The sequence below is a fragment of the Melanaphis sacchari genome, unplaced genomic scaffold, assembly GCF_002803265.2.
Source record: "Melanaphis sacchari strain LSU unplaced genomic scaffold, SCAv2.0 Contig61_pilon_pilon, whole genome shotgun sequence".
Lineage (NCBI taxonomy): Eukaryota > Metazoa > Arthropoda > Insecta > Hemiptera > Aphididae > Melanaphis > Melanaphis sacchari.
Window position 1 is genome coordinate 319,143 of NW_020271437.1, and position 15,203 is coordinate 334,345.

The window sequence follows — 15,203 nt, forward strand, 5'->3', positions numbered from 1 at the left end:
TGGAAATGCATGTAAATATTATACATGGAGTTCATTATTCTATAGTTATTTTTAAATGAGTGGCGAAAATTTTTTGGATGATTTTTTTACATTATTTTACCAAGCTAGTAAATGTTTTGTATACGAATATACATATAAAGTGTATATTTTTTCTTAGAAATATCATTAGTTATTCTTAATAGAATATACAATCGTAAGTGTGATAACATAGTATATTGAATTATTAACGAATAAATTATCTTTACTTGCATCAATGGAAAACCGCTTAACAGCACTACCATTCAAGGAAATTATCATTTATTATTTAAATAGATCTTTTAGCAAATTACTTTTGAGTGTTCTAAGGACAATTTAGATAGTGACGAGGAAGATAAATATTATAAATTCTAATTACAAGTTGCTATAATTATCCGAGTTTAATATTTACTTTGGAATTAGCCATGTTGAGTTTTAAAAAATTAAATTACATTTGGTAATTTTAAGCCTTTATGAAGATTTTTATTAGTGAAATACTACGGTGGTTGGTGACAGTTAACTATATCAGGCAAATAGACTGAAACGACTGGAGAGTATTATTATAGAAAGGTTTTGTCACATTCTAGAATTGAGTTTTGTATATGCAAAGAAGTCAAATTATTGATTTATATATTGTGAGTTTATTTGATTGGGAAATTTTCAATTTCGATATTACTCTTAGCCTCTCAGAGAATAAATGCATAAAAACATTTAGAAAAATTTCACCAAAAATTACAGAAACGGTTTCTACAATATGACAAAAAATGTCATATTTTTTAATTTACTGGTCTTAGTATAAATTATTCGTTTATATTCTTAATTATTCATACAAGTATATTTTGTTATTAACAACAATAATATTATTATAAAAAAAAAAAACAAAATAATGTATTTAATTTAAAAGTAATTTCAATTTAAAGACTTTTTAATACGCTATTAAAATATTTAATAAAAACATTAAAATTATGAAATTGTTTTATTTTCGTGGTTGTATGTTCATTTCAAAACTTTAAAATAAATTTAATGCAATTAATACTATATTAAGCCACAGATAAATAATCAAAATATTCAGTACATGATTTTTGTTTTAGTAAAATTAGCAAATATTAATATAATATATTATTCAAAGTTTTCATTTTAAATCAGCATAATATTAAAATTTATAATATTTAACGATATAATGGAACTAATGGACAACTTCGTTTCAATCCTAGAGCCGACAGGAATACACAAACTAATTTATAATAAACACAAATACTTGACACAAAGCTAATGGCTCTTAAAGCCAAAGCTACGTGTTTGATAAAAATAAAATAAAAAATAAAATAAAATACGAAAAGAATAGAAAAGAAAATGTATTCTCAATAAAAGAGAAATAAAAAAAAAAAAATCATAAGCTTTTGTCTATTATTTTAATTCAAGTAAAAACAACCAAATGAATTAAAATCATATTTATAACGATTGAGTTAAATCTAATATTGAAATAAAACTATTAAAATATTTTTATTTTTTTTAATGTTTTTATATACATAAAAAACAAAACAAATAGACTGTAAGTTTTTTGAAATTAAAGTTAAATATATAAGCACAATAAATTGATAAATCATATTAAACTTAAATTTAATAATATATGAGTTGTAAACACAAAGTAACAATAGTTTCAATAAAATATATGTGCACTATAATTATAATGTGATTAAATATTGCTTACTTTCTGAAATTTTTTCCGGTTCTAGGAAACTTTTGCTCTGTGGAGCGGTTCCATTCCCAGTCCAATATGGTCTTTCGAGATGTATAAATGATCCCAGTATGCTAGTATTTAAACTAAAATATGCCTGAAACATAAAAGAAAAATTATTAAGGGCATCGTAGTTTTTATTTTAAACAGAAATATTATATTTATGTTATAACCAACATAAATTCTAAAATAATTACTATTAGATCTCATTGAATATTATATTTTTATTCATATATTTTATACAATAATTTAACGAATCATAATATTTATTAATATTTTATCGTGACAAAATGTTGAATAATTAATAACGTTTATAGATTTTAAATACTTATACATATAATTCCTGTGTAATATGGATTAATATTTAACAATTAAAAAATTATTACATAAAAAAAACTTCGTTAAACCGTTTAACCACGGATTATCTTATTATATAATTTTGTTTAATAATATACGGCTTAATAACACGGTATGCTACATAAACTACCTCATAGTCTACAAATATTATTTTCAGTACTGCAATAATTCCACAAACAACCAATCTGATACACGATTACGAACAGGCAGCTTATATTGTATACATGCTTTAATTAAAAAACTTTCCATCTATACGTCCATGTATAATTTGTGTATAATGTATATGTTAACTAAATGATTTTATTCTATGAACATTGAGATTTAAGATCTGGAAGATCATTGTCGAATACTTTGAGTTTACTGAATTCGAAATAAAACCGTCGATAGACGAAAAACAGTATCAAATATAAAGTAAAACACAGTATTTGTATTTTTGTAAATCAGTAATAGAGGGACTTTAAACTTGAAACAGCAATAAACCATTGCATTTGTGAAGCCATTTTGAGCAGAGTCAGGTTTGTTCTAAAATTATCAAATTTTTGTTAAATACGAGTCCATACTGACATCTATTTTTGTTTTGAAGGGTTACATTGAATGATACATACTGCTAAATTCAAAGTATTACTTATGTACAATCCAATGATAAGTTTGATTTCTTATCTAAAATGGTTAAAAACTTTTTTAGCTTTTTTACAGCACTGAAAAGCTTTTACAGAAAAAACCACACATCATTGTAATCTCTGAGATCCTATTTCGATTCAACTAAATCGAAAATTTACGAGTCTTTTTGAGGAAAGTGTAAGTGCGACCGACAATCCTTATTAGCTTAGTTATTACGTAAAGGAATCATAAACTTAAATTAGAAAAATATATAAAATCCAACAGTTTTGATAAAAAAAATAAAAATAAAATAGTATATTAAAATTACAGTATATATGGCGTCGAATTATTCATGTAATATGGTATATTATAATATAACTAGGTAAAAAAATATTAGCAAGAGAACAAACATGGTCTCAACATTTTTTTTCTTGCCTACTTAGTACTTACCCATAGAATGGATTTCTAAACTAATTACAGTTCTAATATAAAATAATAATAGGTACAGTAAAATAGTTTTGTCTAATAATATAAAAATACTTAAAAGTATTTTGTATTAAGGATTTTTACTGAAAAATTAATTGAATTATATTTTATTAATTATAACTTATGATTTATATTATATTAGACTTATCTACAAACTGTTAATCAATAAGTATTATATATAATATATAGTTATTATATTATAGAATTGTGTACCTATTATATCAGGTATTTTAAGATGAGTTTCTTGTAAATTGCATTGTAAGAAGTTATGGTTTAGCATGTATATACATGAATATTAAAAAAAAAAATAATACGTGCTTACTACTTTTTAAATGCAACTGTTCAAAGATAAATTCAACTACTGACAACATTTTTCATGAATGAATCAAATTAAAAAAACGTAAACGTACAGTATTCTAAATAATTATGTTTATATATGAATACAAAATAGTTGGATATTTATGGAGACACATCAAAGTTATATATTCGATACCTACAGCTTACAGGCTATTAAAAAATACTTTTCTGTGAATTTATATCCAAACAAAAACGAAAATCACTAATATAATACAACAATGTGAACTAAAAAAGGGTTGAAAGCTTTTTATAGATTTAACGAAATTATTTAGTCAAATAGCACGTAAGTGAATAATGCGAATACTCGTTTATAAAACACACAATGCTTTATCTACATATTTTAATGACGTGATCAGTAAAAAAAAAAATAAAAAAAATTACATTTAACATCATCGAAAAATATCAATTTACGATAATTTTAATTTTGAAATATTTATGTTATCTAATATTAGATGTGTAGTTGTTAGTAAGTATTTGAAAACCTATAATTAACAAATTAATAAAAAAAAATATTTCTGTATAAATAAGAAAATTTTTCAACTTCATCCAAGTTATCAAAATGTAATGTAATGCATGTTATGCTTATTTTGATATTGTTTTAAGTGTTTACACAGTATTTCATCAGGGATGTATCTCACTTTGGGAATTTAAGCAGAAAAATAAAATAATATTTTATTTTTTATTGCTGCAACAGAATTTATTTATGTTTAGTCAGAAACTTATTTATCTTATTATTTTTATGTACATTTTTAATTTACAATAATTGAAAATAAAAAAAATTTCGTCTTTTTTATTAACATGAATTATTTGAAAAAAAAAATAAAATACGTAGTATATGTATACTTCTTATTAAACAGATAAAGCTCTTTTCTTTTTTTTACAAACAAAAATGAAAATTCATAACCAATTAAATACGAAAATATATTTATGAAACATTTTAAAATTACCAATAATAGAAGGATTGACATTAAAAATTGTATTAACAAAAGAATTACTGAAACAATTTCAAATTTTAAATATACAATTTTTCTTTTATTTCCATTTCCAAAGTTACTTTGTTATTTTGATTGTTAAAACGCAAACAATATATAAATGCATTTTGTGCACGCAACACATTTTCCCAGCGTTAGCTTTGATGGGTGCAAGCTAATTTTAGATATATTAATTTAGTTATTATTTTTAATTTAGCGAGTCACGAGTAAAATAAATTATAAATTGTTATAAGTAAAATACGAATTCAGAATAATACACGCCAATTAAATATGCGTCTTACATACTATACCTATATTTTCAGACGGGGAATTCAAATTATTTTGTTATGCTGAATCTTATTTGAAGAAAAGTACTAAAAGTGTTCTGAGAAACCCATGAAAAGTTTTCAAAAAATATTGATCATTAGTCTACTTTTTGGTATAATTGGGTGTGAAATATATATTTTTATTACTTTTACATGTAACATATAATATAAATAATATACATTTTATTATTACTGCCATAAAAAAAAAAAAATAAATAACAACATGCAAATTATTTAAAATCGACTAAATATTTTCAGTTACAATAACTGTGGTAAAACATGTTGAAAATATGTGTATATTAATTTATATTAAATAATGAGACTTCCATAAAGGGAAATCAATCAAACCAGCAATTGATTAATTAAATAATTAACAAATGACAATACTGTAACATTGAAATTTCCACTTTCAAAATTAATTAAATCACAAAGTTACCATTTAAGAGATCAGTAAAATTGTAACATTTTGTCTAAACAATAAATAATTATTATTTATTTGATAAAAAAATCAAAATTTTTCGTTATTGTTTAGTTAAAAAAAAATGTGATCAGACATGGGATAAATACAAGCGTTGTTAACCGATATATTAACAATATACGAAGTTGAGATTATTTATTTGTTCCACTACGTTTATAAATCTTCTGTTTTAGAAGATAACAATGGTTTTAACGGTATTTTTTCGGAAATATTTTATGTATATATATATTAATAGTGTAATATAAAGTACTAAGTGAAGGGAGAAAGCTATTTTTATTTCCAGAAAGCAATACTGGAATTGATATAATTCAAGTACTACAAAAAATATGTTTAGACATAATTTAAGATACAATCAATTTTATCTATAAAGAAATAGTTATTTTTAAAAGGTAAATGTTATAAAATTATTTAATTGACAATACGTAATATATACTACTAGATATTATCTAATTTATGAGTTTAAGTAATAGACTTCTAAAAATGTATGGAATATTATTTGAGTTTTCACTTAGTGTTATTAAATTTTAATAATTAATTTAAAAATAGTCATAGGGCAGTACATTTTCATTTAAATTATTACATTTTTGGTTGGGACTTTATAACTTATAATTATCAATAAGCCTCGATTTGAAGATAAAATAAAATAACTTTATGTTTATTTTAATTATAAAAATCAGAAAACCGATTATTTATAACAAATAATAATTATTGTATTTTTTTTTTCTACACTTTTTTTGTTGACAATTAAAATCAATAATATTTTCATTTAATTTGATATAAATTATATAACCAACACAAATAGTTAAAAAAAACGCTGTTCCATCATATTTGTTTAGAAGCACATTTTAAATTATAAACCGGAGAAATTGGTTTAATAATGTTAATTTATTTTTGTGTACACTTTTTTTTTATTTATTCAAGCTTCTTTCAAAAATATTTTATATCATTGAGCTGAGTTGTTAGGATAAAGTCACATACAAAATATCTACATATTGAAGAAATACAAACAATAAATTGTATTTTGTACGAAATTTTTTTTTTATTTTGCCAGTTATTTTTTTTAAAATCTTGAAAAAAATTTAGCAAATCGACAATTTCGTGTTTCAAAAAAAAAAAAACATGAACGACATACATTTAAACATTTTATGATTATACTTCAGAGAATATAAAAGTTGTAATTCATTATCTAGTCTACTTTTTCTTTGATGAATCAATTAACGAAATTATTTATACCGATTTTAATTCTGATGGATTATTGGGGCGTGATATTGTTTTAATCATCACTCAATATATTATATTGTGTGATATAAAAACGCTTTTATAATTATATGTATACATGTCATGTATATTATGTATGTATACCTACCATGCATGTATATTATATGCACTAATATCCAACTAATAGATTATGGCGAGCTTTGTACTAACAGAAATTACATAATAATATGTTATAGATATTTTTTATATTTACCTATATATACATACACATACAAATTCATATTATGTATATTATATACATATTTCTTTTTCGTAAAAATAATGGACATAAATTACACATTATTAAACCGTATTTTATATTCACAGCAATAAATAATGTTAATTAGTAAAACCACCATATGATGTACTTATACTGCGTTGAATAATGCACAATGTATGTTTCATTATATATTACCCATAAGTTATAACCGCTTCGAAATTTCATAGGTAAATAAATTCAATAATAATAACTGATGATTATTTTCAATAATGAAAGCCGTAACCACAAGATATTTCAAATTTGTGCCTTCATATAACACCTGTATGTTTAGATAAAGTTAATTAAATGTACATAAAATATCGTTTTTTATTTCATTGGGTTCAGGATGTACATAGCTACTAAATGTGTAAATAATGCAGATGTGGTTTTCCATAGAGTAGAGCATTAATTTATTTTTCACACCATATTTTACATTTTACAGATTGTTAGTATTTTCGCGTTCTAAGGTATAGTGACTAATGAGTATTAATTATAACCCGTTACTCATATGTATTATGTTTAGTTTACAAGACAAATATTAATCGTATATTTAATTAAAATATACTAGTATTGTAGTATCCATAGTTCACTAGACAAACTGTCTAAAGTTTAGTATTTAATTTGTTTTCTTATAATACATTTTAATAATAAATAACTACGTATATTGTATAAGTAGTTGAGAAACGAGTATTTATCTCGGTCAATATAATAATAAGAAGCTTTTTATCTAAGATTTTTCATAATATATATTACTTCTAATGTGGTTTATGGACGGCGAATCGTTGTAAATAGAATATTACCACAGAGTAACGCAATATTTACTTAACCAATTGTGTGGCCAGTGATTTAATATTTATCGCCAATGTAAAAGCTCTTTCGCGCACGCTGTTCCGGTCTTGCATTATAATATATAATATTAAATCCTTTATGTTATGTATTACGATATCAGTGAAGTTATTTACAAAGAATATTAGTATTTTTTTTATACATATATTTTAGAAAAATGCAAACTTTTTGGCGACATTATTGAGAGGATCGTCTGAAATAGACAAAAAACACCCCTTCCTAAGTATACGAATAGCAGTAAAAATGTTGAATTATTGTTTTTGGATTCGTTTAATAAATGCACGAGAAAATATTTATTATATTTCAAAGTATTTTAAAGTTTAAAATAAAAGATTTGGTTTATGTATACAATACGAGTGTACATTCAATATGAAAAAATAAACTCCAAACATCTAAAATATGTATAACCTATCTAATATATAATAAAATATTCAATTTTACATTATATTGGTAAATAAAGGAAAATTAAAACGATTTAGACGTGTATAAGAAATACCTTATAGTTGCAGAATAGATAGGTATAATACAAAATTATATTTTTAAACTGTATTTATTGACTTCCAATATAACTTTGCTTAGAATAATTAATTTATATTACACATAATTATTATATATATATATATATATATTTATTATTTCTAACAATTAATCATTATACTTAAAGTATTTTTATTTAATTAAAAACTAGGTTTTTCGACAATCATTGTAAGCCACTAGATAACTATTATATGCCTAAACATGTAAAGCCATAATCCACAATTGCCGAACTAGTCTATTATTTGTACGAGAATGTATATAATGTCTTGGCATCAAATGCCTTAGTTTAGTAAAAATAATTTAGAAATATAGAAGTTTTTTAATTACGCTAAACTAAATTTCATAAAACATTATGTGTCTTATATAATTAATTAATGGAACTTTCTTCGAAATGTATTCACTATCGTTTGTATTCATTATTTTTAATTAAAATTGAATGTTTTGTGGTAGCTTACATTTTAATTCTTGAATTTTTGTAATGACATATTCATTACAAAATAAGGAGTAATGAATCTGAAGTGTTAAATTACTTAAAAAAACTAAATTCGTATATCTATTATTTATTCGAAATTTACAATAATTAATGGATATTAAATAAAACTTCGTTAGTTAAAATATGCATATATATTTAGTGTACATATAAATGTATGTTTAAATTATTGATTTTCAAATATTTAACTTTGCATGATTTAATCAAAAAAATAAATAATTCAGAAAATTTGGTATGCTTATATCTATTTTAAATACTCGAAATACAGAAAGTAGTATTAAATCATTAAATAATTTTAATTATTATACAAATATACATTTATACTTGACATTTTTTGGCATTATCACAGTTTTATAGTAAGCATAATTATACCGTAATTCATTATTATTAACACATAATACAAGTATTTAAATTTTAATAAAAAAGACTAACAAATTAATACCTAAATTATTTTAAATGGAAAATTTTAAAAACTTCAAAAAATTATTTTGATATAAATAAGTAGACACTGATGCACTTTACAGAGTATATTCGAGATGAAAATATTTGTTAAGCATTATTAAATGCAATTCTGAACTTAAGTGTTATAAAAAATTATTCAATGATTAAAAAGATAATAGAATTTTATTTCGAAATATAAATTAAATTATACTACTTATTATAGTACATTAGTTTACAGTTAGGAACATCGAGATCAAAGTAATCATTAGTGCACACGAATGGACTGAAACGGTTATAGAAAAATAATCGTTATTATATTTTGCGATAAAAAACCCTAACAGTAAAATATATCTTTATTTTATCTAACGTTTTATTTAGAACTATTGTAATTAAATTAGAGAAAAGTAATTCATTAATTTTATATTGTTTAAAATATAATGTCAACGTTTGTGTAATTCAATTCTGATATTTTAAGTTCGTTTTCTTGCAAAATTTTTGAAATTTATAATAATATGAAACAAGACTAATTAAAATTATAGTTTAGTTTTAATAACACTAATAATAATTTTTTTTTTTTTTTTTTTATTAGAATGATTTACAAATATATAATAAAATGTTTATCAAACCTCATATAATTTTTAACCTGGAATGCTAATGAGTTCAAACAACATAAAGACATCTCTTTTGCCTATTTTAAGACAAAAATATTGATAAAGCACTAATGTCTGAGACATAAACGTATACAGATTTAAATTTCAGGACAGCCTACATTATTTTTGAGCTCTATTCTTAATATATTTCTACAAATCTAATCTAATATCAATTTTTACTTTTTATAACATCTATTCGTTATTGTTATACCATACCTAATAAGTTGTCCATACAAAATTAAAATATATTAGAATCTACCACATATTTTAGAAAAAATTGTATTTTATTTTAGTAATGTTAGTTTTTATACGGGACCCCTTGCTCTGAGATTTCAATTTTATAACTTCAATTATAAAATTTCGGACATACTCAGTCACAAGCTTCATACTCTGTTCGCACGCTTATGATCTAAGATTCATTTTACACCGAATTCCTGCATCAAAATTTACAATTATAACACTTATTTTATTATTCAGATGGTACATCCACGATAGCTCAGAAATATATATTAAATCCAATCTTTCATATATTCTTATCATTTTCTACCTCCTTATATTTCTCTGCATATTAAAGTCGTTTCAGTTATAACGTAAAATAATATACCTATAAATTTAATATATCCTTTAAATATAGTCCCCTTCGGCGTTCTTAGTATCACCATAGACTAGTTCTCTGATGATTTTTTTAACCTTAAGTCAAGTGAATATTTCAATGTTAAAAACTCTAAATGAGGCGATTGTTCTCTCAGCACTAGAGATAGAACATTACTCCATTGAATAACTAATAAAAATGAACAACATAACAAATATTAATAAAATTTACTCTACAATTAGTGTATAGATTTCTCAAATCAACTCTACTTATGTCACTTCACGCTAAAAGCACTTCTTCTAGAAAAATTGAATATACTATCAAAAGACTCCCTATTAAAAAACCACAAGTCTATAATTTATTAATAATGTAATTGTAAAGAACCTGTATAATTGAATCATTTTTTTTACTTTGACACATATATAACGCTCTATTTAGGCTATCAAATTCTTAAGGCACTAAAAAAACACTAGGTTTTTATTTTAATTCTTAAGCCTAATAAACAACCATGAGATTCTACCGCATATATATACCTATAAATTAACTCTCAACCCTTTATAAAATATTCAAGAAAATCCTTTTAAAAAGAATCTCTTCTCTTACACAAACAATATAATAGCACATACCTTATTTAAATTTAGATCAAAACACTCGTCTGTACATCAACTACATAGGACTATTGATACAGCTTTATATATATATAGCTTTTTGAAAAAAACAATTTTGTATAAAAATATTTCCAGATATCTCCCAATCTTTCCATCGGGTTTGAGATAATAGACAATACATAAACTTAAAATGTTCCTATATACCTCTATTTTCTCTTAATTAAATTCTAGGTATTTAACAAAATCACTTTTTTATTGCGCACATAATCATCACCAACTTAACTCATATCACAATAAAGCAGGAAGAATTCTTTAAAGAACTGGTATTGTACTATTCTTTTACTTGATACTCACTCATGATATCTCTACGATATTTTATACATCCCAATGTGTATATGCTAACAACTTATTAATAACCACCATTCATGAAAAATACACTACAGGTAGTAATAATATTCAAAACCATTTAAATATGATTAGTCAATCGAAAAATAGGCGGAAAATCAAAATAAACAAAGATAAATCTGTTCAAGCAACTTTTTCACTTAGAAATGTCGACTCATCATCTGTTACGTTAAACAACTAAATAATTTCAACGGCAAACAAAATTAAATACCTTGGTTTAACGCTAAATAAACGCCTAATCTAGAGCCCGTACATAAATATTGAATGTAAAACAGTTAACTCTAGATTTTAATTCCTAAGACCACTCTTAATATTAAATTCTCCCTATCAAAATTAACTTACAATATACAAGTGAATAATTCGACTAGTCTGAGTATACGGTATTCAACTACAGAGTTCTGCGAAGCCTTTTAAAACTTAAACGTTTCATATCTATCAATCCATTTTATTAACAATCAATAACGTTTTTTCTTTAGTATTTTTCAAACAAAAATCTTCATTAAGACTTAAAAATAACTGTCCTTAGTGAATTATTCAAATTGTAATACTTGAAATCTCATTCTTATTTAAAATTTCATAGTAATCTATTAATTTAACAATTATTTCCCATATCACTTCTTGATAATATTCATCGAAGACTTAAAGAACTGTAGTCTAGAGACCTAATAAAATAAAAAAATACACAATAACACTTAAAAAGTATTTTATTATTATCACATACATTTTATATGTAATTGCTAACTTCCTGTCATTTATCAACTAATATTAATGATCATGTTTACTTATTATATTCTAATCTGTACGTATTTTAAATAGTTTTAATAATAATAAAAAAAAAAATTAATAAAATAAAATATTTACAATATACATTTAAAATAAACGCCCATCCATACTTTTTTATTTTTATGAAAATTTAACATTTAAAAAAATTTAAATTTGGTAGCACACAATACTACTTAATAACTAAAATCAATTACTGAACTTAATTGTACATGCAATATGTATACCTACCTTAATTGTATCATGCACACTATAGTAATCATAACAACATGAATATTGATGACGATTAATTATCTTTACCATTAAAAATGATTTACTACACAAATACAAATCTAACATATTTAGGAAAATCGATCCTTTATAATTAGGAAGCGAAACAATTAATGTATGATTTTACAATAACATGTGTTCGTATTTTTATTGTTTAATAACACATTTTATGTATAGTAAAAAAAATATTTTTCAGTGCAGCTTTGAGTAAAATTTTTAGTAGAAGATTAGATTTAGTTAGTGTTTATGATTTTGGATGGTCAAAGGCAAAAATTGCATTTCCTTTTCTTAGTAAAATAAGGAAAAGCTAAAAAATAAAAAATACTGAAAAGTAAAATATTTACACTACACCAGTTTTTGACAAAATGGATTTTATTATTTTGTTTTAATTCAACTTTTGATACTTGTAATTTTTATTAAGTGTTTAAATTAGTATCAAATTAAATATAGTTTAATTAAAAAAAATTTTTTTTTATCAACGTTAATAAATATTATCATACAGGGCAAAATTATTAAAAACGTGGTACAAACTTCCTCGTATGTTTTTACAATTATCAAAAGTAATCAAAAATATTAAAAATACATTTTATTCACAATAAGGCACAATTTTTTTTTTGCAAGTATCTAGTTTAATAACGAATATGCAAAATCATTGATAGCGGTTGCCTTATTATTAAATTTATTCATTATTGAATAAACATAATATTTCTACAAACAAGTTATATATTTTTATTAATTCAAAATAAAAACTATTGTAATTATTTATAATACGAAAATTTAAATAGATTTTAAAAGTATGATGTATAATAAAATATTTTTAATTTACAAACTTTAGTCAGTTAATTCTGTATACATAAAATATAATAACATGTAAATAATAATTAATGACTTAAATAACATATTTCAAAACTATTGTTATTTTATTATTATCACATACATTTTATATGTAAATGTTTTATTCAATAGATACAATTACACTGTATTTTTAGAATAAAGTTTTGTATCATTATGACCTTAACAATAACTCAGGTATATCTTTTTAATTTATTAGGTAAATATTTTTTATTTAATAAATTAATAAATATGTTATTTGACAAAAAGAAAGTTTAATTCTAAAAAATATATCATTCAAAATAACTGAAAAACATTACACTACCTATGTTAAAATTTAAAAAAAATAAATCATAATAAAACACCATTAGTGAAAAACATGGCGAATTTCTTTATTAACTTCACATAATGAAATATGACGGACAATAATTTTATTATTACATCTAAACAAGAAGAAAATCGTTTAAGGCCACATTTGCTACTCACGTATACAATTTTCCACTACAAGTCTTTAGTGCACTTAAAATATAGATTACTCTTTAAGCAACATTTCTGACATAGTACATTTAACCGTGCATTAAATATAACATCAGTATGATGAATGAAATATTAAATCCTAAATTATTATATTTATATATGTATATGATGTATATAATACAATAATATATATTACTTAGTATACAAAAATCGCGAATGTATCTAGAAGTTCTCTTTTATTTTTAAAAATATTTAATAATTTATTTATTTTGATAATACATGGAATTGTGAAAATTCCTAAGTTTTTACGAATAATATTTTTCAAATAACAACAAAATAACTTAAACCGTTACATTTTGTAGAAATATTTTATTTAAAAAAAATATAACTAAAAATGTCTATAAAATATAATATTTGTCATTTATATATTTTCTTTATTTTAAAAATTCTACAACACAGACTTAGACCAAATCTTATGATAAATTTTTTAGCCCATTAAAATCTAAATTTCTATGCATTTTTAATTGAAAAATGATATGCAAATGCTTGTGAATTTGATAAACATTTTCCAAATTGAAACTTCAATTTTTTTTTTTTTTTTAAAAAAAAAAGGTTAAGCTAAATTTTTAAGCAATTTGAGAAGTCTGGTATTAAGTTTTTATGACCAATGAATTAAAATTAAAAATATTATCAACTTTTAACGACAAAATAGTTTTTAAATTTTCATGATTTTAAAGACTATCGACGTTTAAAATTTTATAACAATTATAAAAAAGTCATAAATTAACATTTTTGATATTTCTTTTGCACAACAACTTATGAGGAATATTTTGTTTAATTTTGAAATTTTTTTACTAAAAAAAAATGTGAACACAATAATTTATAAAGAACAATATAAATATCATTTTTTTTGGAACTGTTTTTTTTATAATATATAAATTATAAGAGACCGTTTGATGCTTGAATACAATAATGATAGAAGTCCAAATAATGGTGTTGACATTTTTGATAACACGTGGAATAGGTAAGCTGTGTATTATTATATCAATACTAGCACAACGTTTTCTTATTTACGTTTATATAAAATTATATATATACGTAGAAAAATATAACAAAATATTGGTGAAATTAATGCGTGTTCAAGTGATTTTTATCACTTATTAGCATGATTTAAATATAAGGATATAATTGTTTATATAGTTCTTTATTATGTTCCATTTTTCAATAATGTTATGAATTATGACAATATTTATAATTTAAAATAATTTTTTAAAGCTTTATATTTGCTGCTATATAATATAGTAATATTTGTCTAATAACTATCATGGTGCATTGTTGTTATTATCCGTATATTTTGAGTCTTCATTATTAAAGTATATTGTGAAAATGGTAAAATATTTAAAAAAAATATCTGTATTATAATATGTTAAAC

The 15,203-nt window shown here is 22.3% G+C and overlaps 1 protein-coding gene across 1 annotated transcript in view; it reads right to left on the bottom strand.

The window, feature by feature from the left end:
* Positions 1 to 15,203, bottom strand: part of LOC112600196 — a 131,182-nt gene that overhangs the window by 52,084 nt on the left and 63,895 nt on the right. Inside the window, exon 3 of the mRNA XM_025347368.1 lies at positions 1,727 to 1,850. Within this exon, the coding sequence (XP_025203153.1) occupies positions 1,727 to 1,850 (124 nt within the window). The remainder of the gene's footprint in view (positions 1 to 1,726; positions 1,851 to 15,203) is intronic.